The 25,837-nt window shown below is 33.3% G+C and overlaps 2 protein-coding genes across 3 annotated transcripts in view; both read left to right on the forward strand.

Moving 5' to 3' along the window:
• Positions 1 to 9,573, forward strand: part of LOC126881689 (cytochrome P450 4C1-like) — a 71,052-nt gene extending 61,479 nt beyond the window's left edge. For both annotated transcript variants that reach the window (XM_050646098.1, XM_050646097.1), the window contains one exon: positions 9,357 to 9,573. In XM_050646098.1, coding sequence (XP_050502055.1) covers positions 9,357 to 9,517 — 161 coding nt within the window. In that variant the 3' untranslated portion in view covers positions 9,518 to 9,573. The remainder of the gene's footprint in view (positions 1 to 9,356) is intronic.
• An 8,788-nt stretch (positions 9,574 to 18,361) lies between these two features.
• LOC126881693 (cytochrome P450 4C1-like) overlaps positions 18,362 to 25,837 on the forward strand; it is a 40,165-nt gene continuing 32,689 nt past the window's right edge. The window contains exons 1-4 of the mRNA XM_050646101.1: positions 18,362 to 18,515; positions 21,323 to 21,432; positions 21,486 to 21,576; positions 24,170 to 24,355. Coding sequence (XP_050502058.1) covers positions 18,452 to 18,515; positions 21,323 to 21,432; positions 21,486 to 21,576; positions 24,170 to 24,355 — 451 coding nt within the window. The 5' untranslated portion in view covers positions 18,362 to 18,451. The remainder of the gene's footprint in view (positions 18,516 to 21,322; positions 21,433 to 21,485; positions 21,577 to 24,169; positions 24,356 to 25,837) is intronic.

Genomic DNA, 25,837 nt, shown 5'->3' on the forward strand with positions numbered 1-25,837 from the left:
CAGGCAGACATCCATTTGCTTACATACCTTTCAGTGCCGGCCATCGAAATTGCATAGGTACGTTATTTATCGGGAAACAAATAATATTTAGGGATAAACAGGCAACCAAAGTTCAAAATTTATTTCTTTTTGAAATGAATGTCGAAATAAATATCGACTCGATTCAAGTTCTCTGTTTAACCCAGGTATGACAATACCAAAAGGCACCGCTGAGAAAATATTCCAATTTGCGGTTCAGAGAACCTGTGTGAATCGAGTACTTTAATACAGAGTATGGCATTATTAAAAATAGAAAATTTACGGCTTCGTCTTGATTTAAATTTGTCTCCTGCCATCCCCCGATAGTACTATTTCTAGGTCTACCTGTTGTCAAGGAGGCTCTGCAGAAAACAAATTTACACCAATACGTCCGTAGTTTCTCGGTATAAAATAAAAATATTTATACCGCAGTATGGTTAGAACGCCCTCTAACGGGGAATAAGTGAAATGAATGTCGACTCGATTCAAGTTCTCTGTTTAACTGACATGATAGGTAGAGAAATTGGAGAGAACTTACAGACCAAGACTGGATATACAATACCGAAAGATTGTAACGTCCACATTTTTATATTCGATTTGCACCGACGACCGGAATTTTGGGAAGACCCCTTGAAATTTGATCCTGATAGATTTTTGCCGGAAAATTGCACAGGCAGACATCCATTTGCTTATATACCTTTCAGTGCCGGCCATCGAAATTGCATATACCTCGTCCAATTTACTTACCGTTGCACGTCATCCGCGCCATAGCCTGTGACACGATACCAACACGAAATATTTAAGCGGTGGGTGTGTTCTTTTTTAGAATCAAAATGATTCTAAAGGGGAACACACCTACCGCCTAGATATTTCGTGTTGGTATCGTGTCACAGGCTATGGCGCGGATGACGTGCAACGGTAAGTAAATTGGACGAGGTATAGGTACGTTATTTATCGGGAAACAAATAATATTTAGGGATAAAAAGCAACCAAAGTTCAAAATTTACTCCTTTTTGTTTTTGTATTGACATAACTCTGTCTGTTCTTTCAATGTGCCTCCAGTAAATAGTCGTTCCACCGTTTTCGTGGTCTTTCACTGATCGTCTTCCTATTGGGAAACCATCTCTCGCTGCTCTTACTACTATATTTTTTGTTGTCATTCGGCTTATGTGGTCATTTCATTCTATTCTTACCCAGTTATTAATGCTCTCCAACTTGCACCTCCGTCGTATATCTGTACTTCTAGCTTTGTCCCATAGTGTCTTACCATCGATTTTTCGTAGGTAAATCTTCGCTGTTTCGAGCAATCGTTTTGTAATCTCTGTGTCAGGTCATGTTTCTGCAGCGTAAGTATAAAATTTACTTACTTTACTTAATCAGTAGACCCATTTGTACCTTTCGGTGTTGGGCCGTTTATAATACAATTCATTAAATTACAATATTTTACAATCTTCTGAGTTGTCCTAGCTCTTAACGAACTTTCTCCATTCCTTCCTATTGGATGCCATCTGTGTTGCTTCCTGCCAAGTCTTACCCTTACTCTGCAGTATCTGCGAAATATCACTGTTCCATTCTTTAATGGGTCTTCCTCTTCTGTTCTTCCCTATTGGTTTGGCATCCCACACTCTTTTTACTTGTCTATTATTGTCCATCCGGGTTAGATGTCCGAACCATGCCAATTTTTTCTCATTGATTGAGTCGAGTATTGGTTTGGTTTTGAGTCTTTCTCTTATTTCTTCATTTCTGATTCTATCAGTTCTTTTTACTCCGATCGTTCTTCCGAGGTATTTCATTTCTGCTGCCTGAATTCTGCTCTGATGTCTTTTGTTTAATATCCAATTTTCTGCTCCATATGTCACCGTGATGTAAAGAAGTTTGGAGGACACAACTGGAAACAGGTGGCGCAAAATAGACAACACTGGATTGAATTGGGGGAGGCCTATGTCCAAAGTTGGATTACTTAAGGCTGAAGAAGAATGTCACCGTAGGTCTAAATATTGTTTTGTATATTGTCATCTTTGTCTTTGTTGATATTTCTTTGTTATTAAGGAATCCTCTAATATTATGTTATTAATAAAATGTTATCCTCTAAATTTACTTGACAATTTAAATCCACGCTTATTTTGGAATTTTTTCTATATTATAAATAAAACTTATAGCCCAATAAATGACCGTTTGGGAATTTAATTTTCAGGGACCACTCCGAATTGCATGAACATTTGGATTTAGGTTCTACTTACCCTCCACTTCAAAGTTGAATTTGTGCCCTTGGTTGCTTTTACTTGGGGGGTGACAGTCACCCCTTCTCAAGGGGTGAAAAACGCGTGTTTAAAATAAGCCCGAAAATGGATAAATTAACAGATTATAAGCAACTTTCGTTCTATAAAGTTTTTTCATCATCATCATCACTGGCTCGACAGCCCTTTCTGGGTCTTGGCCTGTTCCAGGATTCTTCTCCACTCTGATCTGTTTCGTGCTTTTTTTCTCCAGTTTTTTATTTTTAATGTTATTATATCATTTTCTATTTGTTCTAAATATCTCAGCTTCGGTCTTCCTCTTGTTCTGTTTCCTACTGGCATCTGTTTGAGTATTTTGTTTGGTATTTCGCCCTCTTCCATTCTTTCTACATGTCCCATCCAACCCAGCCGTCCTATTTTAATGAATGTTATGATATCCGGATCCTGGTGTATTTCGTATAGTTCAAAGTTGTACCTTCTTCGCCAAATTCCGTTTTCTTTTGTGACCTTATATATGTGTCGCAAGATTTTTCTTTCAAAGGTGGCTAGCAATGTTTCCTCTCTTTTAGTGAGTGTCCAGGTTTCTGAGCCGTATGTGAGTACCGGTCTTATTAAGGTTTTGTATATTTGGCATTTTGTTTTCCTTGCGACGTTATCCATGGTAACTTTTATTGGCAATAAATATGCGCCTCTTCACTTCCTCTGCTACGTTATTATCAGACGTGACTAGGGATCCCAAGTATGTAAAGTTTTTTACCCCCTCAATGTTGTATTCTCCTATTGTTATATTTTGTGGCTGCCTTATTTCTGTGTTTTTACTTACTTGCATATATTTTGTTTTGTTCTGGTTGATTTTAAGGCCACTATTTTGTGCAGCTCGTTCTATTTGATTGAATTCCTCTATCATTTCTCTTCTTGATTTTGCGATTATGTCAACATCATCTGCAAATGCTAGTATTTGCACGCTTTTATTAATGATTGTTCCTCGAGTATTGACTGTTGTGTCCCTCATTATTTTCTCGAGTACGATGTTGAACAAGATGCATGATAGAGCGTCTCCCTGGCGTAGTCCCTTTTTCACATCTATTGTTTCCGTTAGTTCGTTTTGTATCCGGATTTTACTTTCTGCTTTTAGAGATTCTTTTATCAGTTCTATTAGTTGTGTTGGTATATTAAATTCTTTCATTGCTTTTATTAAGAATTCTCGGTTTATATTGTCATATGCGCTTTCGAAGTCTATGAAGAGATGATGTGTGTCGATGTTATGTTCACTTGTTTTTTCGAGGATCTGTCGCAGAACAAATATCTGGTCTATTGTTGACTTCTGTCTACAGAAGCCACTTTGGTACCTGCCAACTATTTTTTCAGCGTATGGTCTAAGTCTTTCATAAATGACGTTGGACATTATTTTGTATGCTGCATTCAGCAGCGTGATTCCACGGTAGTTTCCACATTCTAATTGATTTCCTTTTTTATGTAATGGTACAATAATACCACTATTCCACTCCGCTGGTAGCTGTTTATTTGAACATATCTTTGTTATCAATTCATGTATTGTTTTCTGTAGTGCGTCTCCTCCTTCCTTCAGTAATTCCGATGCTACTTGATCCGATCCCGGTGATTTATTGTTCTTTAATTTGTCTACCGCTGTTCTAATCTCGGCTATTGTTGGTGGACTCTTTTCTCTGTTGTCTGCTTGGTCTAATGGTATATCAGGGTTCTTCTCACTCCCATCTCCTTCAAGCTTTTCCGTAAAATGTTCTGTCCATCTTCTTAGTATCTCTTGCTGTTCTGTCAATATATTACTGTCAATATATTATTATAAAGTTTTTTACGTAAGTCAATTATTCGCGATTGAAAATGTTGATTTTTCGACAAAAAAAAAACTACGTTTTCAGACCGTTATTCGCAAATAACTCAAAAAGTAAATATTTTATGGAAAAAATATTCTTAGCAAAAGTGTAGCTTATAAAAAAAACGAAAAAAAATGGTGTATCAGTAAAGTCTATAAATTGAGTAAAAGCAACGTTGTAGCTCATGAAAAATACGTTCTTTTTTGTCTAATTCCAAATCGAATAATTCAACGCGAAATCACCAAAAAATTAAGCACTTTTCGGGAAAACGTCATTATTATAACATTTTTAAAGTATCTAAAAACATATTTATATTTGTTTTTTACAAAAGTTTCTAGCATCAAAAATAAACGAGTTACACTGAAAAAAAAGTTGGCCCCTTTTTTTGGTAAAAATCGTGAAAACCTCCCTCTATTTAGCACCCTAAATAAAATTAATCGTTACCGCTTTACCATTTATTTTAACTGTACATATGTGTATTGTTTATATCATCTGTAAGTTTTATTGGTTTAAAGTGCTTATTTTTGAAAAAAAAATTGGTTTTAAAGAAAAAAAAAGTTTCTAAAAATTTTTGAAAAATTTCCTTCTTTTAAAATAACTTAAAAAGTATTAGTGACAAGTAAAATCTTAAAGAGTAAAAAAATGTAGGTTTTGCTGTTATAAATACGCCAGTTAAATTTTGTTTTTCCGTAAGACAAGAAATGGTTAAGCTATGGCTGATCAAAATTTGCATGCACTCGTGATTAGTGACCCTTTCAAAAATAAGCACTTTAAACCGGCAAGACTGACAGATTATATAAAAAATAGATAATTAAGTAAATGGTTTGTAAAACGGTAACGATTAATTTTATTTCGGGAGCTAAACACAGGGTGATTTTAAAGATTTTTTACCAAAAAAAAAAAAGAGGGCCAACTTTATTTTGAGCGTAACTCGCTTATTTTAATCCTAAAGAATTTTAAAAACAATTAAAACACAGCTTTTTGTAAACAGTTTAAATAAGTTTGAATGGGATTTTCTCGAAAATTGCTTAATTTTTCGGTGATTTCACCTTGAAATATTCGATTTGGAATTAGACGAATAAGAACGTATTTTTCATGAGCTACAACTTTGTTTTTGCTCCATTGATAGACTTTACTAATACACCATTTTTTTCGGTTTTTTATAAGCTACACTTTTGCTAGGGATATTTTTTTCGTTCAAATATTTACTTTTTAAATTATTTGCGAAAAACCGTCTGAAAACGTAGTGTTTTTGTCGAAAAATAAACATTTTCAATCGCAAATAACTCGAAATGTATTGACTTACATAAAAAAACTCTATAGAACAAAAGTTGCTCAAAGTTAGTCAATTTATCCATTTCCGGTCTTATCTTGAACGTATGTTTTTTCATCCCCAAGAAGGGACGACTGTCACCCCCCAACTAAAAGCAACCAATGGCACAATTTCAACTTTGAAGTGGGGTGTAAGTAGAACCTAAATCCAAATTTTCATGCAATTCGAGGTTGCCCCTGAAAATTACGCGGTATCGCCGTATTTCCCGTTCATTTACTGGGCTATTAATTTGTTTCAGAGTAATGTAAAGGCTAGTTTCTAATTCTGTTTACCCAGCTCATCTTTAGTAGTGGTCTTGTTTTTTCTCCAGTTCTATTGCCGGTATATATTGGCAGCAGCTCTAAATAATGTTGTAGTCGATTTTATGTAGGTACCGTCATCTTGAATTTTTCACCTATGATGGTCTTCTTCTATCAGAACTACGTTTAACTTGGATCTCTCCCTGAATGACCAGACCGAAGTATTCCAGTTTGGATATTTTTATTGGAAATGTATTATAATTATTTTGAAATAGCTTCAGAACCAGAACAACATTGCATCTTTCTATTATATTGATCAGTGCCTATTGTAATTTGGTTCAGCCGTCTATGGACCTCCTCATAGATAATGTTGTCGACCCAGCTTATTCTTAGTAGTTCTCTCTATACCAACACCTCAAGTTGTTTTTAAGCTATTTTTTAAGAAAATGTTTTCGCAGAAGTGTTTACTAGCCCCATGAACAATGCATTTTCAGTAAGCAATTAGGGTGCTGGTTTTAAAAAAGTGTTCTTTGAACTGTTTATCAAAACCACAGACAATATATTTTATTAAACAAAAGAATAGGTCATTAAGTTTTTCAAGATATGCGGGTAGGTAATTCATTTGCCGCACGGTACATAATAAATAGTTAAAATATACCTGTGTATTAAGATTTTTAAACATAGATAAAAATATGATTAGTGTAGAAAATAGAATTAAAATAGTCGGAAAATTATTTTTTCTTGGGAATCCATAAAGACATGTTTAGAAAAAGGAAAGAGTTTTTTTTGGTAAATACGTCATGATTGAAAGTTGTTTTTGATTGGTTGGAAGATTAATTCTGGAGGGGAACGATTTGGAAGGATAAGAATGAATGAGGAGAGAAGGTCAGTGTGTTTTGTTGGATCGGAAGGAAGAGTCCAGTTTTGAGGATAGTGTACAAAAAAAAGTAAAACGCCGGTTGGTTTTTGGAAAAGTGACAAGCATCATATCGTGGAACGAGTAATAGGCCAAGTCGAGAGATGATATAACTCTTTGAGTCTAAATTATCCAGTGTTTGTTCAAGTGTTTCAAAAAGTTGGAATACTGCATCAGGAGAAAGCCGGAACGAGTACTGTACGAGGCATAGTGAGGAAAGGGGGAACGAGTTTGCAGAAGAGCAGGGACATTATTGGAAAACTTGGACGAGTTTCTTTGGATCGCAACACCAGCAAAGAGGGAAACGTGTTTTGTGTGAAGACATTGTCGAGTCATTAGCAAAGGTCAGTTTTATTTTTTGTTGAGATATGAATGTATGGTTTTACGTATTAAATATCACAGTGCATTTTGAACTACACATTTCACTATTATAAAATCATCAAACCTCAATCAATTTTGTTACTTATAAATCATAGCATTTTCAGAATAGCAGCAAGGAAAGTTAGGATAGCCATGCTAATCGCCAACACCCGGAACGGATAGGCACCTTAAGAAGAAGATAAATCATTATAGTTGATTTTTTTGTACAATCATATTGATAAAATAAAATATTTTTATATCAAAAAAAAATTGGAACAGGTAAAACATCCCGTATAGCAGAAGTAGAAAGATTCATAGTTAATTATTTAAAAAGCAAATTTCGAGACAAAAAGAAATAAGATTCCTATTTTCATAATTGTTAGATAAAATAAAGATAGAAGAATAAATAAAATTTGAAATATTAAACATTTATTTCCGTTAGATAAAATAAACGACTTTTATAATTTCTAATTGAAATTAATATGTGTATTATTTTATTCTCTTATCTATCCCTATTAGGAAGTCACTAAGAAATATTTTGAAGCCACGAAAGTAAATATTGATAGCATAATTTAGCCCTGAGATTTACAATTTATTTATGTTTGATTTGTTTGATTAATGAGATAATTAATTGATTAATTAATCAAAATAGATCACAACAGTATATGGTTTTAGGTCTTTTTATGTCAATAATACAATAGCGTAACGTATTTATTAAAAAACCAAATTACATTTTATTATGTGGATGCATAAAGTAATTAATATGAAATGTATGCAATATATAGATTATGTAAATATTTTCGTATTAAAATACTTATAAGAAAATATATTTAATAAGAAAATTACTTATTTAGTCTTGAAAAATAATCGGTAATTGTAGCTTGTTTTTTTGTTACATAAAACACTAGTCACTTTTGTTCCTATGAATTATATAAATTAGAAAAATTTACAATGGTTTGGCCATCCCGAAAACGTTTTATAACTTTACAAGGGATCAGCATGGCCGAAGTGTTTCTTAAAAATTTTATAACATGCAACTGGGTGGCAATATGTATAGTTTCTAGAAAAAGGAAATTATTTTACGACTGGATCTGTCGGTAAACGATTGAATTGATAGTCATAAAAACGCAATTAAATATTTATTTCCTATCTGACACACCCAAATAATATAAATAAAAAAGCACTACAGGCCTTCGAAGCCCTTGGCGAGAAACCATAGTAAAAGACATAATTTGAATTTTTAGGAAATTCGAAATTGTAGGTAAAAATTTATTCGTCGATCTGAAAAATATATTCTAATAAGCGGTATTGTTTTATGAATACGTATTCCAATAGACGGATAAATTTATTAAGGAGTAAATGGAAACGTTTAGGGACCTCGAATTTATATCCCACAAACCGGAATATTCCTATAACCGGTACTCTAATAAGCGGGTTCGACTGTATTCTAAACACTGAAAACTTTTGCTTTAATACGTCCACAAAATTTATTATACTTTAATGTCACTACAGCGGTTTCGGCAAAGTGCTTTGCTCAAGTGATGTGTTTTAATATGTGTGTCTCTACATTAAAGTCTCTAACAGAATAGGTTGAGGCGTGGGGAGTTGTTTGCCTCAAGTTAGTCATTCAATATTATATCTGTATTTTTAAATTTAATAATTTCCACAGATTATAATAAAGATAGTTGAAGGCCTTTATTTTGAATATGAAGAATTTGATACTGTTCATTAAAAGAATGATTATGATCTAGAAGGTGAAGTGTGTATATAGAATCTTTTTTCTTATATTAAAAGCGTTTTGTGTTCTGCTATGCGTTTGTCAAAGGTTCGGCCAGTTTGACCGATATAAGTTTTTGGACAGCCCCCATATGTCAGTTTGTATACACCACTCTGTAATTGCTTTTTCTTGTGGCTCTTATTGTTTTTATGTATTTGCCCTTCATCTTATTGCCAAGTTGTTGTTTGTTATGAAAACTGATGTTATTCCTTTATTTTTTGTGTTTGGCTATTTTTATTGATATTTTCCTTGTATATGTAAGAGAGCAGAAGGTACTGGGTTTTTCTGTAGTGGTGAGAAGACTAATTTCAGGATTTTCTTGCTTGAGCAGGTGACATGTATCGTGCTTTCTGTTTATAGTATTTTTCACTACATTCTTCTCTGTAAAATCGTGTTTTCGCATGATCTTCTGTCTGATTATTGCGTGGATCTTCACGAATTCCTTTTATTTCTGAATTATCTTCTTTGTTCCATTGGTACAATGGACAATAGCTATTTACTTAGCTACCTAGAACAAACATTCATTACAAAATAGTATGTAATGTAATTTTGCTATATTTATTTTCAATAGATATTAATAATTTGCTATTAATTTATAATATTTTATATGAAAATATTTTTAGGACAAAAATTTGCTATGCTGGAAATGAAGAGTGTCTATTGCGGGATACTGCGCAATTTCAAACTGGAACCCATAACCAAACCTGAAGATATTGTTTTTAAAACAGATTTAGTACTTAGAACAGAAAATGAAATACGAGTGAAATTTGTTCCTAGAAAATAATTTTGTTAAAATTGTTAGTTTTCTTAATTACTTTTGTATTATAGAACATTTTTACAGATTATCGTTTTATTTCAACAATAGAAATACAATCCCTTAGGAGAAATATATACAGTACGCTGGAATAAGTGATACCCCCCCCTTACTACCCTAGTTATTTTTAGCACATAAGCAAAACGCTCGGACAGGTCGATTTTATAAAATAATCATAGTACATTATAGCATCAATGTTTCTAACTTTACGCGGTACCTGTTCAGATGACAGTGATAACTTTGATTTTTTTAACTGGGAAAGTAAATCATGTGACACCTCATTTAAAACTTTTGAAAGACTGATTACAAAAATGTATAATACTTTAATCCTTTTTGAGACCGTTGGCCCAAAATTTCGGTCGAATTATTTTGAAATGTATTCATTTTTTTCGAGTCCTGAGAAAACTAATAAGTATTTTTGAAAAATTTAAACGCAGAATGAAATATTACAGTATTATCGAGGGTCAAAAGTCCCTGAGAACTTCTTTAATGATTATTTTAATAAGTCACAGGGATGAAAAAAAAAGAAAATTTTGTCGGATTTTTAATTTCAAATATATCATTCAAAAGAAATTTTTGTTTATTCTAAGGGACTTTTAGCCCTCGGTAATGATGTAATATTTTATTCTGCGTTTAAATTTTTCAAAAATACTAACTAAAAATACTACCAAAAAGAAAGCTTCAAACGTCAAAACTTAACTAACTCTTAATATTGAGCAACCCAAACTATCTACCAGCTCAAACCCAGAATCAGAAGAGACTGTTGAGTGCCCAGGATGTGGACAGTCATTTAATGACAATTGGATTCAATGTGGAATATGTGCAGAATGGTGGCATGAGGCCTGTTCAGCGTATGAAGGAAGCGGACCTTTCGTTTGCGACCATTGTAAGACTCTTAGCTAGTGCGTACTTTTACCCTAAATCAGTCATACTTTTAGCCTCCTAGAGCTCAAGAGTACGAAAATGGCACTTTTTCAAAATATTTTTTTACAAGGATTTTTTTTTGTTTAAGCATAATAGAATATTATTTTATTGTTACCCAATAAATAAAGATCGATATTTAACAAATATGGTATTGTTATGTCTTTCTTCCCCCAAGTTACAACCTAAAGTAAACTAAGTGCATACTCTTACCCTCCTTTACTATAACACTTATATTCCAGCGCACTGTATATGATTTCTTTTTAATTTATAAACCATTACAACGCAATTTTTAAATATTACAGTTTTATGCCAGTCAATCATTTATAAACTTTGTGAAAGAAGACTCTATAATTGGAAATCTCCAACCCAATTCCTAAATTTTATTAGCCAAAACTTATCCAGAATCTGAGATTGGTTTAACCACAACCAACAACTGGCAAGCAGGTTGGCAATGTGCTTATTTTTCCCATTGCTGCATACGCAGCTGAAATATTGACTATCAAAAAAATGGTTACAAGTAACAAGCATATGAAATATGAGTCTACAGAACCAAGCTGCCAATTCTGGAAGAGCTTAATATGAAAGATGGGTTTTTAACAATGTCAACTGAGCAGATCTAAATTACTTCGCCTACATAGCGAGAAAAAATAGGATCTATGGAATTATTAGTAGTAGAAGGAAAGATATGAGACCAAAGATCGGGATGAAAATTTTTAATACGGTGGGCAAGCCAAGAAAAGAAGCCGTTCATCGGGCACACGATCGCATACAATGGAGACATAATATAGAGTGGAAGCGCGCACTGACAAGGGCTCAATGTTCCAGTGTTCCCATACATCAAAGTTTGTTCGACTAGACACCCTTAAAATATTAATAAATTTTCAGCTTGCTATTAATCAACATTTTTGGTACGCGTGATCCTATATTTATGCAATTTGCAATTTATTTAAATTTTTAAATTTTGCAATTGATTGTTTCTTTTTTACTTCATTATTATTATTTTTTTAATTATATTGACGATTTATGTAATTTTAGTAAATTGTATTATTGTTGTTTCGTTTTCATGACTCTTTATAAGCTTTGTCGATAAAATTGTACAATTTTCCGTGACAATAAATCATATTTCTATTTCTATTTTTATAAAACGTTCAATACTTGTTCGTGTGTTGCTGACTTTGGTATTTCTAACTTAGCTCGATTTTTCGCAGAGCCTGTTAGACAAGCCGGAAACGGCGGGCCCGTTGGGAAAAATATTCCCATGAGATTTTTTTGCATAATCACATTCGTGAGACATTCCAGAATAAGGTTCAAGAAATCGCCCACTTGAAAAGTGGTTGAATTTTTTTAACATTTTTTTTAAATCAAATTGCAAATATCAGTATTTTTTGCTCGGACCATTTTTTTTAGGTATTTTGGACCATTCTGGACAAAAAAGGTCTCCTATAATTTTTTTCTAAAGTTAAACTTTTTCGAGTTATAAGCAATTATAAAATTTGAAAAACGCGAAAATGACCCTTTTTAAGACTTAATAACTCGGTTAAAAATTATTATTATGAAAGTTAGAAAGTGACTAAATCAAAATTTAAAGCCTCCGCTACATGATCCTGAAGAATTCTGTGTTATAAGTTTATCACTAAGCTGTTATTTTTAATTAATAACAATGGGCGGTTAGATCGTATTGACGCGGCTGTAAATGTGAGTGCAAGTAAGATGCACAATTGGACTGACGGAATGGCACCTCTCTCGCACTCAGCATTTACGGCCGCCTAAAAGGTGCATGGCGCTCATTATTATTACTTAAAAATAACAGCTTAGTAATAAAATATTGACAAAAATTTCTTCAGAATTTTGTAGGGGCGGCATGAAACTTTGATTTAGTCACTTTCTGACTTTCATAATAATAACTTTTAACCGAGATATTAAGCCTTGAAAATCGCCATTTTTCGTTTTTTTCTTCCGTTCTCTCCACAGTCGATTTGGAGATACTATCTTTTCCAATTTGAAAAGTATCATCGAAAATATCTCTTGCTTCCGAGAATGACCTTTTCCTATTACCTCAGCCTACCATCATTTATAAGCTCATTTCTTTCAAAGATTTTTATCAAAAGCTTTTCTATTTTGTTCCAGCAATAAAGAGAAAAAGTGAAAAAGTGGTGCAAAGTACCCCAGCCCCCCCCTAGCTAATACCGTACCAACAACAGATCAATACTCACCAACTGCCCAGTGATGCGGATAATCATACATATTCCACCTTAAAACAATTATGTCAGAATACATTTAGTGTAGAAAAGAGTGGTTGAACCTCGCAAAATGAACACAAGTCCGGTTTTATTTTTTTTTTCTGGTATATCAAGGGGTGCTCATTATGAGACTACTATTTTCTTAAAAAATTTCTCCCCGGAACCCCCCTTTTCATCCCTTTAAAGGGGGTAATTTGTGGTTTATGCGAAACGTAGCCCTTCCTATACGTTTTACAAAAAATTTACTTAATAGTAAAATGAAGAGGACTATATTTCCTACTATTTATTTCCCGACAGCATGTGTCTATCACACACCGTTTAACGTGGGTGGCGCCCCAAATTTGAAAAATTTTAAAAAAAGATGTTTTAAAAAAATATTTTTCTTTTACTGTACTGAAAATTAAGAATAAACCGTGCGGCAATTAATCACAAATAAGTGGCTGATTTTTTGATATATGTGTCATTTAAAGACAATTGCAAATTTTTTAATTACAGGGTGTTACATTTTAAAAAACCCCTTTTTATACCATCTGAACCGCCTATGCTAGAGTAAAAAAAATTCTATAATTCACCCCAATTCTTTTTCCAGAAACACCCAAAAAAAAAGAATTAATAAAAAAAGTGATTTTCTTGGGATCCTTCACACACCATGCCCTTTATTAAAATGCTTCATATATCATTTTGTCCATGTTCTTATTACTTATGCATAGATACCAAAAGCGATTTCCCTGTAGCCAAAAAAAAAATAAATAATGAGGGGTTTGAAAAAAAAATTATTTTTTTTGCTTTTTGGCCCATATGGACGTATGCTCCATCAATAGGGTTTTTCATAAATATACAGGGTGTAACAAAAATACAGGTCATAAATTTAATCTCATATTCTGGAACCAAAAATAATTCGATTGAACCTAACTTACTTTAGCACAAATATGCACATAAAAAAAGTTACAGCCCTTTGAAGTTACAAAATGAAAATCGATTTTTTCCAATATATCGAAAACTATTAGAGATTTTTTATTGAAAATGGACATGTGGTATTTTTATGGCAGTAGTATCTTCAGAAAAAATTATAGAGAAATTTGGACATCCCATAAAAATTTTATGGGGGTTTTGTTCCTTTAAACCCCCCCAAACTGTTGTGTACGTTCCAATTAAATTATTTTGGTGGTACCGTTAGTTGAATTAAATATTTTTAAAACTTTTTTGCCTCCTAGTATTTTTTAGATAAGGCGGTTTTTGTCGAGTTGTAGCTTCTTTTTTAATATGTTTACATAAGAATTTTATGGGGGTTTTGTTCCTTTAAACCCCCCAAATGTTTGTGTACGTTCCAATTAAACTATTGCTGCGATACCATTAGTTAGACACAGTGTTTTTAAAACTTTTTTGCCTCTTTGTATTTTTTTGATAAGGCATCTTTTATCGAGATGTGGATCCTTTTTTAATATGGTTCAAAATATACCTAAAAATGTAAATCAAAAATAAATGTTCATATTATTAGCAAGTTTCCATAATCGTACTTACCATATACAAATATGTGGTGGATTTGACAAATATTCAAAATATATCGATATAAACTGATTTTTCGAAAAAGTACTGAGAAGCAAAAATTTTTTTAAAACATTGTGTTTACCTAATAGTACTACAATATTAATTAAATTGGAACGTACACAAAAGTTTGGGGGGGTTTAAAGGAACAAAACCCCCATAAAATTTTTATGGGGTGTCCAAATTTACCTATAATGTTTTTTCTTAAGATAGTACTGCCATAAAAATACCACATGTCCATTTTCAATAAAAAATCTCTAATAGTTTTCGATATATTGGAAAAAATCGATTTTCATTTTGTAACTTCAAAGGGCTGTAACTTTTTTTATGTGCATATTTGTACTAAGATAAGTTAGGTTCATTCGAATTATTTTTGGTCCCAAAATATGTGATTAAATTTATAACCTGTATTTTTGTTACACCCTGTATACATGATCATTGCAACATCCCTGCGGAAACTACCCCTATCCTTTAAAATAAACTGCAGAAACTACCCCTATCCTTTGTAGAGCATGTTTTTACGATATTCTCATTACCTATGCATTTTTCTAAAACAAAACTTATACAGAATTAAAGACCAATATTTTCTCTATAAATAAGGTCCTATGCATTTTTTTGTATAAGCCACCTTTACGTCACAGTGGCGCCGTAAACCTCAGAAATGCTTTGGCGGGCCCCAGTTTTTGTTTTTTTTTTTCGCCACCTATTAATTTTATTTATAACGTACTTATGGAAAATAAAAGAACACACTGTCTGCTACACATTATGACCTATGTATATTTTATTTTCTTTGTGCCCTAAAGCCACACTGGTGGCCCAAAATCAATTTTTGATCATTTTCTTTATTAATTCTTTATTTTTGCCGTGGTTCCGGGGAAAATATGGGGGTGTATTATACAAATTTGTAAATAACACCAGTACATGGATAATCGCTGAAAGTTTTTCTACTCTAGCATAGGCGGTTCAGATGGTATAAAAAGGGGTTTTTTAAAATGTAACACCCTGTAATTAAAAAATTTGCAATTGCCCTTAATTAAAACCTATACCAAAAAATCAACAAGTTATTTGTGATTAATTGCCGCAGGGTTTCTTCTTAATTTTCGTTACAGTTAGGAAAAAAATATTTTTTTTAAACATCTTTTTTAAAAATTTGTCAACTTTGGGGCGCCACCCGCGCTAAACGGTGTGTGATAGATATATGCTGTCGGGAAATAAATAGTAGGAAATATAGTCCTCTTCATTTTACTATTAAGTAAATTTTTTGCAAAACGTACAGGAAGGGCTACGTTTTGCAAAAACCACAAATTACCCCCTTCGAAGGGATGAAAAGAGGGGTTCCGGGCGAAATTTTTTAAGAAAAAGTTAGTCTCATAATAAGCACCCTTTGATATACCAGAAAAATAATAAAACCGGACTTGTGTCCATTTTGCGAGATTCAACCTCTGTTTCCTACAATAATTGTCAAATTATTTAAGAGATATCAAATTGTATAATAATATTTAATATCATCATCATCATTTGGCTCTACAACTCTATGTGAGTCTTGGCCGCGTTTACTATTTCCCTCCATTGTTGTCGGTCCAGAGCAGCTATTTCCCATTGCTGTACTTCCATTTTGCGTAGATCGCTGGCTACTGCGTCCTTCCATCTCTTTCTTGGGCGACCAACTGACCTTTTTCCATCGGGCCTTTCCCAGAATGTGGCGTTTAGAAGTCTTTCGTCACTTGATCTTAGTACGTGACCCGCCCATCGTATTCTGTTTGATTTAATGTAGCGTACTATGTTTTCATCTCCGTATATTGTCTGGAGTTCATCATTGTGTCTTCTTCTCCATTCTCCTGTTATCTCTTCTCTGAAAGGCCCATAGATAGTCCGCAGTATCTTTCTTTCAAGTACCAGTAATTTTGTTGTTTCCCGCTGATTCAGCGTCCAGGTTTCGCTTCCGTACGTTATTGTGGGACGAATTATTGTCTTATATACTCTTATTTTTGCTGGTCGTGAGAGTATTTTTGATTTAAGTAGGGTCCTTAACGAGTAATATGCCCTGTTTCCTGCAATAATCCTGGGTGCCACGTCCTTTTCATAGTTATTTTCAGATGTTATGATCGCTCCCAAGTACTTAAATTCTTTGACGACTTCAAAATTGTATTCATTAATTGTTACGTTTTGTCTAACCCTTGGTCTTGGGTTCTTCGTAACCACCATGTACTTGGTCTTGTCCTCGTTGACCTTAAGACCAACTTCCTTGGCTCCGTTCTCGAATAGGGTGAAAACTTCTTTTGCATCTCTGGTGGATTGTGCAATTGTGTCCACGTCATCCGCAAAGGCTAATAGTATTTTTGATCCTTGGGCGGCAAATCCGTTTATCAGTTGTGGCTGAGCTTTCCTTACTGCATGTTCCAGTGCGAAGTTAAACAGCAGGGGGCGAGAGGATCTCCTTGTCTAAGTCCTGTGTCAATGAGGAATTCCTCCGACGTGTTGCTGCCAACTCTGATTCGTGCGGAAGCGTTCTCCGTGCTCACCTTTGCTAATCGTACCAGTTTTCCAGGTACTCCCATTTCTACCATAGTCTCCCACAATGCTTCTCTGCTAACAGAATCGTAAGCTTGTTTGATGTCCACGAAGATTTGGTGTACATCGCGGTTGAATTCCCAGTTTTTTTCCAACACCTGGCGTAGGACGAAGATCTGGTCTATAGTCGACCTTCCCGGTCTGAATCCGCTTTGGTAGTCGCCTATTATTTCCTCTGCGTATGGAGTTAATCTTCTAAACAATATTATGGATATAATCTTGTATGTTGTATTAATTAACGATATTCCTCTATAGTTCCGACATATTTGTTTGTCTCCCTTCTTGTGAATAGGTATTATATGACTTTCATGCCAGTGTTTGGGTATTTCTTCTCTTTCCCAGACCTCTCTTATAAGATGATATATCTCAAGATGTAGTTTGTCTCCCCCTTTTTTTAGAAGTTCCGCCTGTATGCCGTCTGGGCCTGGGGCTTTATGGTTTTTTAGGGACGAAATTGCGGACTTTACTTCAGCTAGTGTGGGCCCTGGTATTTCAGGTTCGGCTTAGGCTAGGGCTCCACGGGCTGGAAATTGACGCTAGCAGTAGCCGCAAAACGAACTTAAGGTTCCGCAGAACGGAATAGGAATAGCCGAACTGTACCGACTACAGGACTTGTGCGTAGTCGGTTCAGTTCGGCTACTCCTATTCCGTTCCGTGGAACCTTAAGTTCGTTTTGCGGCTACTGCTAGCGTCAATTTCCAGCCCGTGGAGCCGTAGCCTAACTGGTACTGTCTTTGTTGCCCTGTCGTTGTGGGGTTTTCTGTATTTAAGAATTGCTCAAAATACTTTCTCCATTGGCGGCTTATCTCTTCGTCGTCAGTGAACAATTGTCCTGCATCGTCTTTTATAAATCTTGGGCTGTTGATCGTGTTGCCCGTCATTGTTTTTATGTCCCTATAAAACTGTCTAGACTGACCGGTTCTATGTTCCTCCTCGAGTTGCTGTATTCGTGCTTCTAGGTACTGTTTCTTTTTTCTTCTCAAAAGTCTTCTCGTTTGAGTCCTTACTCTGTTGTAGTCTTCCCTGTTCTCTTCTGTAGGTCGCGTTAGCAGCTCCAGCCTCTTGATTGCTTTCTGCTGTAAGCTTTGTTTGCACTCCTGGTCAAACCACTGGTTTTTCTTCTTGTTATTCTTTTGTTTCCCTATCGTTTCCGCTGCGGCGCTTTCTATGGCGTTTGTTATATTTTGCAATTTCTGGTCTATGGTCAATTCTGGTGTTGATGTATATAATATTTAATATAATACAATTTATTTTTTGTTTAGATAATTCCACTAATAGCCTGCGAAAAAACGAATATTATTCAGATTTCAATTATTATTTTTGTTCTTATTTTTATTCGCAAATTTTTTCACCAACTTCCGACATTTATCATTTATCTTAATTGTTAGTAACAAATATAACATTATAAATATTTGGCTTTATTTGATTATTTATTTTTTTTATAATTAATCATTAATTAAAATTCATTTCAGAATCACACGCACACTATATAAATAATGGGACCTCACATAATTTTATTTGAATAATAATGTCTTCGGTCGTGCTGATAGCTATTATAGTTGCTGTAGCTTTTGCGTGGTTAGTAAATAAAAAAAGAAAAAATCGATTATTTTGGAAATATGTAATGGTCATTCCTGGGCCAAAAGGTCTGCCTATTATAGGCACAGCCTACCATTTAGATTCATCAGGTAAAATATTTTTATTTCAATATAATTATTGCGCCCATATCAGTATATATTACCTGCGCTTCTTCTTCTTAAATGGAAACCTTAAATTTTCATCTCTTTTTCTAGTTCTTTTTATTGTGTCTTCAATTTTATTGTTGCTTTAGTTATCTTTGATGTTACTCAACTTTCTAAATGAGCCTTCAAAAATAGTACATCCTTCGTATTTTCCTTCAAATATGCGCATCTTTATTTCAAGTAAAGTTGCTCTGTCTTTTCTTGTAAAATTTTCTACTTCTCTTTTTCTACAGTCTCTTAAAATATTGTTCTTATTTTTTGATAAGTTTTATTTTTTCATATCCTTTACCAGTGATAAAGAATCTGATAGAGAAATCTGCCAAATACAGCAAACCATTGGCAATGATATTAGTTGACTACGAGAAAACATCAGATGATATAATCCAGCAGAAAATGCTAAAACCGTTGATAACACATAGAATAAACCATGGCTACTCTAAGATAATTCAACATATTTTACCTACCATAATAATAGGTAGGATTGGCGTAAGAATATCCGAACAATAAACACATTCTATATTCAACAATATTCTATATTCAGCTATATTAAGGCTCAAAATGCAGAGCAAAATTAAGGGGAAAAGATCCATAGGTACAAGAAGAATTTCCTGGCTAAGAAACTTAAGAGAATGGTATAGTTGCAGCTCAGTAGATCTTTTCGGAGCCACCGCCAATAAGGTATGGATAGCTGTGATGATAGCCAACCTCCGACAGGAGAAGAAACTACAAGAAGAAGAAGATATTTAACAAGGAGTACGTAAACAAAACACCGTTCCAAAAAATGTCCACGACACTTTTGGAAACTACTTGTAAGAAGCCAGATCTGAACGAGTATGGTGTTAATGTAAATGAAGAAAAGCTCAGTCATTTAATGTTGGCAGATGACATTTTCGTTTTAGCCGATAGTATGGATGATACAATAATAATTTTGAAAAAAGATATCTCTTTTCCTTAGAAAGCGGCCTTAAGATCAACATGAGCAGACGAAAACAATGACTAATCTGATGATAATCGTAATATTATTGCTGTTAATGAAAAGGATATTAAGCTGACTAAGTCGCTTAAATATTTAGGGCATGGAATTTGCTTGGGCAGATATAACCAGACATGTGAGCTTCCACGTCATAGGAGATTAACCTAGATAACGTTTAATAAATTAAAATAATCCATATGACGCAAATAGGAAACTCTTGACCAGTGTATGCTACCTGTACTCACTTACGAGGTGGAAACATTAGCACTAATGAAAAAGGTAGTAAACAAGGTTCGTGTGACTCAAAGAGCTATGGAGCACCACACCAGGAGTTGTCTGTCTCTCTGAGAAACGGAATCGCAAATGAAGAAATACGTCGTTAAACAAAAACAACAATCGCTATCCAAAGACTGACGTCGCTAAAATGGAATTGTGCAGGACCGGTGCCGCCCAAAATCCCGGCAGCCAAAATCCCGACGGCCAAAACACCGACACGCCAGAATCCCGACACGCCAGAATCCCGACAGGCCAAAATCCCGACATGTAAATTATTATTTATTTTAAAAGAAAAAATTATTTAAACACTTCATTTTAAAATATAAAAGCTATACTTACTGAAATGAAAGGTTGTAAGTGACATGATAATATCTATTATATGAAAGTAAACTTGAATTCAGGATTTTATTATACATATATTATTGGACTATATATTGGCAAGAAAAATTTAAATTATATACCTATGTTAGAAATTTTATTTAGAAAATTATATTTCTATTAAATGGTAAATACTTTTGTTTAGTAACAAAAAATAAAAAACAGATGGCCATAAACAAAAAACAAGAAATAAATGTAATTACTTATATGTTAAAAAGAAACTTATTAAACCTGTCGGGATTCTGGCGTGTCGGGATTTTGGCCGTCGGGATTGTGGCTGTCGGGATTTTGGCTGTCGGGATTTTGGGGTAGACCCGTGCAGGACACGTCAAGAGATTATCTGAAAATCGATGAATGAGCAATACGTATTGTCGAGTGGAGACCAGGACCACAAGCACCACGGAGCAGAGGCCGCCCACAAACCAGATGAACTGTCGACTTGAAAAGTGTTAGCAGTAACTGGATGCAACAGACACAAGACAGAGATAGAAGAACATATCTAATAGATACCTATATCCAGCAGTGGATATGTACAGTTTGAAGATGATAACGATGTTCTTTCTACTTTGTTCAATTTTTTTTTTGTATTTTATACAAGCTTTATAATATGGGGCATTCTTTCCGGACTACTTTTGTTATGCTTTGCTGAGATGAGATCGTCATTCATATACGTTCATATATCATTCTATATAAGTTATTTTCTTCTTTTATTGAATTTGTGGACTAGTCTTTATAGACTATCTTCATCTTGTGCTTTCTTTCTTCATTCTCTATCCTCTTCCTTTGTTGATGCTTTCGATGACTTCATCAGTGGTTAATTTGAAGATCATAATATGGCTCAACGCGTCCCTAGTATAAATTTCATAATTGAGTCGTACTCTGTCGAATTATTTCTTTATGCCGAAGATGATCAAACATGGAAACGTTGTTCTACTGTTTTCTTCTACTTCTTCCTCTTTATAAGCAATTCTTCTTGTTCACTGACGGGTTGATATCTCTATGGAAGGTTGTTACTCCATCTTTTGCGTGTGGTGATACGATACGTCTTCTGCCGATTGGTGATTTATCTCTTGCCCTCTTTTGAAAACTTATAAAAGAGATAGAATCAAAAATGCTTTACTTTTAGAGCAAATTTTTCAAAGGGACAGAGCCCTAAGTAAGACCTACTTTCCCATATATAAGAAATACGCCTTTGGTATGGCCATGGTCAACTTGATCGACCCAGGGGATATACAGGTAAGTTCATAAGTACTCATTGATAGATTGAGATAACCTCTATTGTTTTGTAGCTTGTTTTGTCGAACTCAAAACATAACCAGAAAAGTGTAGTTTATCGGCTGTTCGAGGACTGGCTTGGAATTGGAGTTTTGACAAGTAATGGTGAGTTTTATTCTTGAATACTCAACATTAGTATCACAAGAGAGTGAGAAAAATTTTTAAAACAATGCGATAGTTTTTCAAAAACTTTATCCCTGGCAATACACACGAGAGCTCGCTTGGCTTGAATGACCATTGTCGAATGGCAACAAGTTGGAGACTTCAATTTTATTGATCTGGATAACCCAGATCCAGATTTATTATTAACACCTCCGGAAAGTATTTATTCTATAAGAATAAATTTGACAAAAATATAATAAACTATTTTCAACATTGCAAAGCTTGATTGCAAAAGCATTGCGATCTCTTACTTATAAACAATTTGAACCTTTTTGCTATTGCTCAAGGAAAAATTATATATTTTTCATACTCGTAGAACTTGTAATTGTAATTTGATAAATATTAGACGAAAGTTTTTAAGGCCATCGGTACATAATTCGCAAATATTTTACGGCTATCTCTACTTTTTCTGTCTTTACACGGCAAATTACGTGTAAAATAAGCCACAATTAAAATGAAAAAAATAATTTTATTAACGTTTCGACGCCCAAATCGGGTGCCGTTGTCAAAATACAAAATACTACTAATGGAAACAAAAATGTTGTTGCTTAGTAAAAAAAATTCTTCTAATAATTTATTTAATTTGACTCATTTATATCGGCAATTCAGATACATATGATACATTTTAAAGTAGAAGAATAAATTTTAAAGATACATTTTAATTGTGGCTTATTTCCCATATAAATAATTAATCATAAAAATGCCACAAGGAAATAGCTTCAGAACAAAATTACGTGTAGTAGAATTCTGGATATGTAACCATTACTAGAATGCCATTCTACTTGAAAATGTCATCATTACCTTAAAGAGATAGCTTTTGAATGTTCTTGGATAACTGTTATTTGTATAATTGCAAATTATTAATTCAGTATTATTCAGTGATTGTAATAATTTATATGTACAACAAAAACTAATACTCAATCGAAAAAAGAGGAAAAGTGTTAAAGTGATTTTTTAATAATATATTGTTACTATGGAACGCTTACAATTTTGAACATCTTTAACAACAAAATACTTGGATCACAGAATATATTATCCTGATGTATTCTCTGCTTGGATCTTCCACAAATAATACACAATAAATAACTTTTTATTAAGTTCACGTCTTAAATCAATTATTTATTAAATACACTATATACGCTCTGAGCTTCGCTGGTGTCGCTCCTAGCGGATTAGTAATGCAACTTTCACCGGTAGTTTTTACATTTATTATTTAATTGTTATCGCTTAATATTTACAACGCAAAAAAGTAATTAAATTGTAATCGATTTTTTTAAGATTTTGCTAATCATTTTGACGTTCTATTGATGAAATATTAATTTCTTACTTCGGATACTTTCACAATTATCGTGTAGATGGCGCTAAGATTAATAGATTAATTTATAATTACATATTACGGAACATTAAAAAAACTTAAATTCAGTATTTAAAATGTAAGTATATTTAGGGTAAAAATATATACCACAGCTTTTACCAACTAATATTTTTTATAATTAATGTTTTTATTTTTAATTTTAAATTAATCACTTTGACATTTATGTCAAATTTCCAGAAAACGTTTACAGACTTGTCACTACTAGCGCTCGCGAATTTTTAAATATCCCCTCTACGTACGAGCTCACAGCGTATATCAATTTTAGGTTTGTTCTAGCAAACAGTCAAACTAGTCAGAACCCGTCAGCAAACAGTTGGTCAGTGAGAGAACATAATACAGTCACCAGTGATATCCCCTCTACTCGCACTGGTCGACTATTCGCTGATGGTTTCAAACCGTTTGAAACTGATGCTAGAACAAACCTATTATTTAATCAACAACTCAAAATATTCCCGATGCCATGTCAAATATTTAAAATTGTCACTGATTGTCACTGTCTGACTGACAATATGCTGACAATATTCTATTCGACTGAGTGCGTTGTAAGACAAAGATAGATTTGGAAAATATTACCACGGACATTGTGTTCATTTTTTTCGAATCCTGAAAAAAAACAATAAATATTTTTGAAAAATTTAAAAGCAGAATGAAAGACTAAATTATTACCGAGGGCCGAAAGTCCCTTAGAATAAATAAAAAGTTTATTTTGAATGAGATATTTGAAATTAAAAATCACTCTAAATTTTCTCTTAGTTTTTCACCCCTGTAACTTATTAAAATAAACATTATATAAGTTCTCAGGGACTTTCGGCTCTCGCTAATAACGTAATCTTTAATTCTGCGTTTCAATTTTTCAAAAATACTTATTAGTTTTCTCAGGATTCGAAAAAAATGAATCCCCATTTGAATAGCATTGCAGCCGAAAATACGTACTCATCCCTTTAAGTGGTACATTTTTGGCCTTAAATGTTTTTAAAAGTTCACCGAACCCACTGCAGTAAACATAGAGGATTTGGTTATCGACGTCCATAAAACATAAAATACAAAAAAATTGTCAGGTACCTGGCGGGGTTTAAGTCATGGGAATATCTACTGTTATTCTCAACACTTGATATAAGAACAAAAAAAAATAGTTTTCTTATAAAAAAATTACTATTTCAGGTGATACATGGCACAGAAGACGAAAATTATTGAACTCGGCCTTTCAATTTAACATGTTAGAAAATTTTTTACACATTTTTAATAAAGAAACGAAACAGCTGGTCCAATATTTTAGAGAAAACTGTGATAAACCATATATCGATGTAGTGGATGCAATCACCAGATTCACTTTATTTTCTATCGGAGGTAAGTTGTCGAATAATTAATATTTAAGGTCGATGAAAGATGGGAAAACATTAATATAAAAAAATACAAGTCAAAGTTTTCAATTTAATAAAATATATTAATTATTATAAGATACATTCCATGTCAAATCACTCAGGCAAACAATTTTGGATCTCCGATTTCTCTGAAAATTGGTATATAGCTTCTGCGGGACGTAAAAATAAGATATTTAAGGTCAAAAATCTTCTTCTTCTTCTTTTTTTCTCAAAATGTTATTTTATGCGATTTTACAGTGATTTGGTGTTTATTTAAACAAATTTGCATTTTCTGTCGCAAAGTATCAATGAAAGACATAATATTTTAATAGAAGGGACTCAAAATAGTTATTTTCCTAACAAGTGCAGAAAGTCATTATTTTCCGCACGCGACTGCAGTTTGCCGAACGACGCGAAGCGGGAGTTCGGCAAGCAGTCGAGTGCGGAAAAGAGACTTTCTGCAAGAGTTAGAAACAATATTTTTTCTAAGAGTCTTTAAAAAATTACCAAATCTTAATCAATTAATTTAATTAATATGAAAATATATAAACAAATTAATTCTTTGACAAGGTTGTCAAAACCAAACTTTCAATATAATTAGTTAGCATGACGACGATCTTGGTTTCCATGACGATGATTCAAAACGACTGTTATTGTCTACCGATTTGACTTTCGAATATTATGTCAAAATAATTTTATTTCATCGAATTGTCGCGTTAATTTCATTGAAACAGGAACACAATAAGATATATTTGAAATAAATTAGTAAATAATTTCTAAATATTAGTTTATTGCATGTATTATAATTAAGGCCATATTAACATTATAACCGCGTGCGGAAAAGTGAAACTTTCTAAACTAAAATGCGTGCGCGAAAGTAGACATTTTTGCACGCTCGTAGAAAAATGTCATTATATGGCATTGTAAAAAGTTATTTTGCTTCAAAACAAGGTTTTGATCAAATTTTATAGTGTAAAAAACGTTAAAATACCGTTTTCTTTACATTTTGCTCCATTCCGAAAATACATCAGCATCGATTTGGCTGAAAATGTGCCCACATATAGTCAAAACATAGGACCTTAAGTGTTTAGAAGGATTTAAATTATATTACAATACCAAAAAAGTTACATGCAGTAATATCAGACTCAAAAGTATATTAGTCCAGTCGGAATAGCATTTGACCTTGTATGCCGATCTGCCCAAAATTTTATTTTTCTAATCTTTAGGAGAGTCAATTAATAGCAGCCTAAATTTAAAATAACGAATAATTTTCTCCGTTACGTTAGCCGCCATCTTGATTTTAAAGGAGAACCTGTTTTGTTCAATATCTCCGCCATTTTTAACTTTTCGACAAAAATGGTAGAAACTGAAATTGTTCCAAATAAATCGTATTTACAATTATTACAATTTATTTTTAACAATTTTTGTCGTGAGGCCGATATTTTCAGTAGTAATTGCACAAGAGCTC

This window comes from Diabrotica virgifera, chromosome 3 (genome assembly GCF_917563875.1).
Source record: "Diabrotica virgifera virgifera chromosome 3, PGI_DIABVI_V3a".
NCBI classification, from domain to species: Eukaryota; Metazoa; Arthropoda; class Insecta; order Coleoptera; family Chrysomelidae; genus Diabrotica; species Diabrotica virgifera.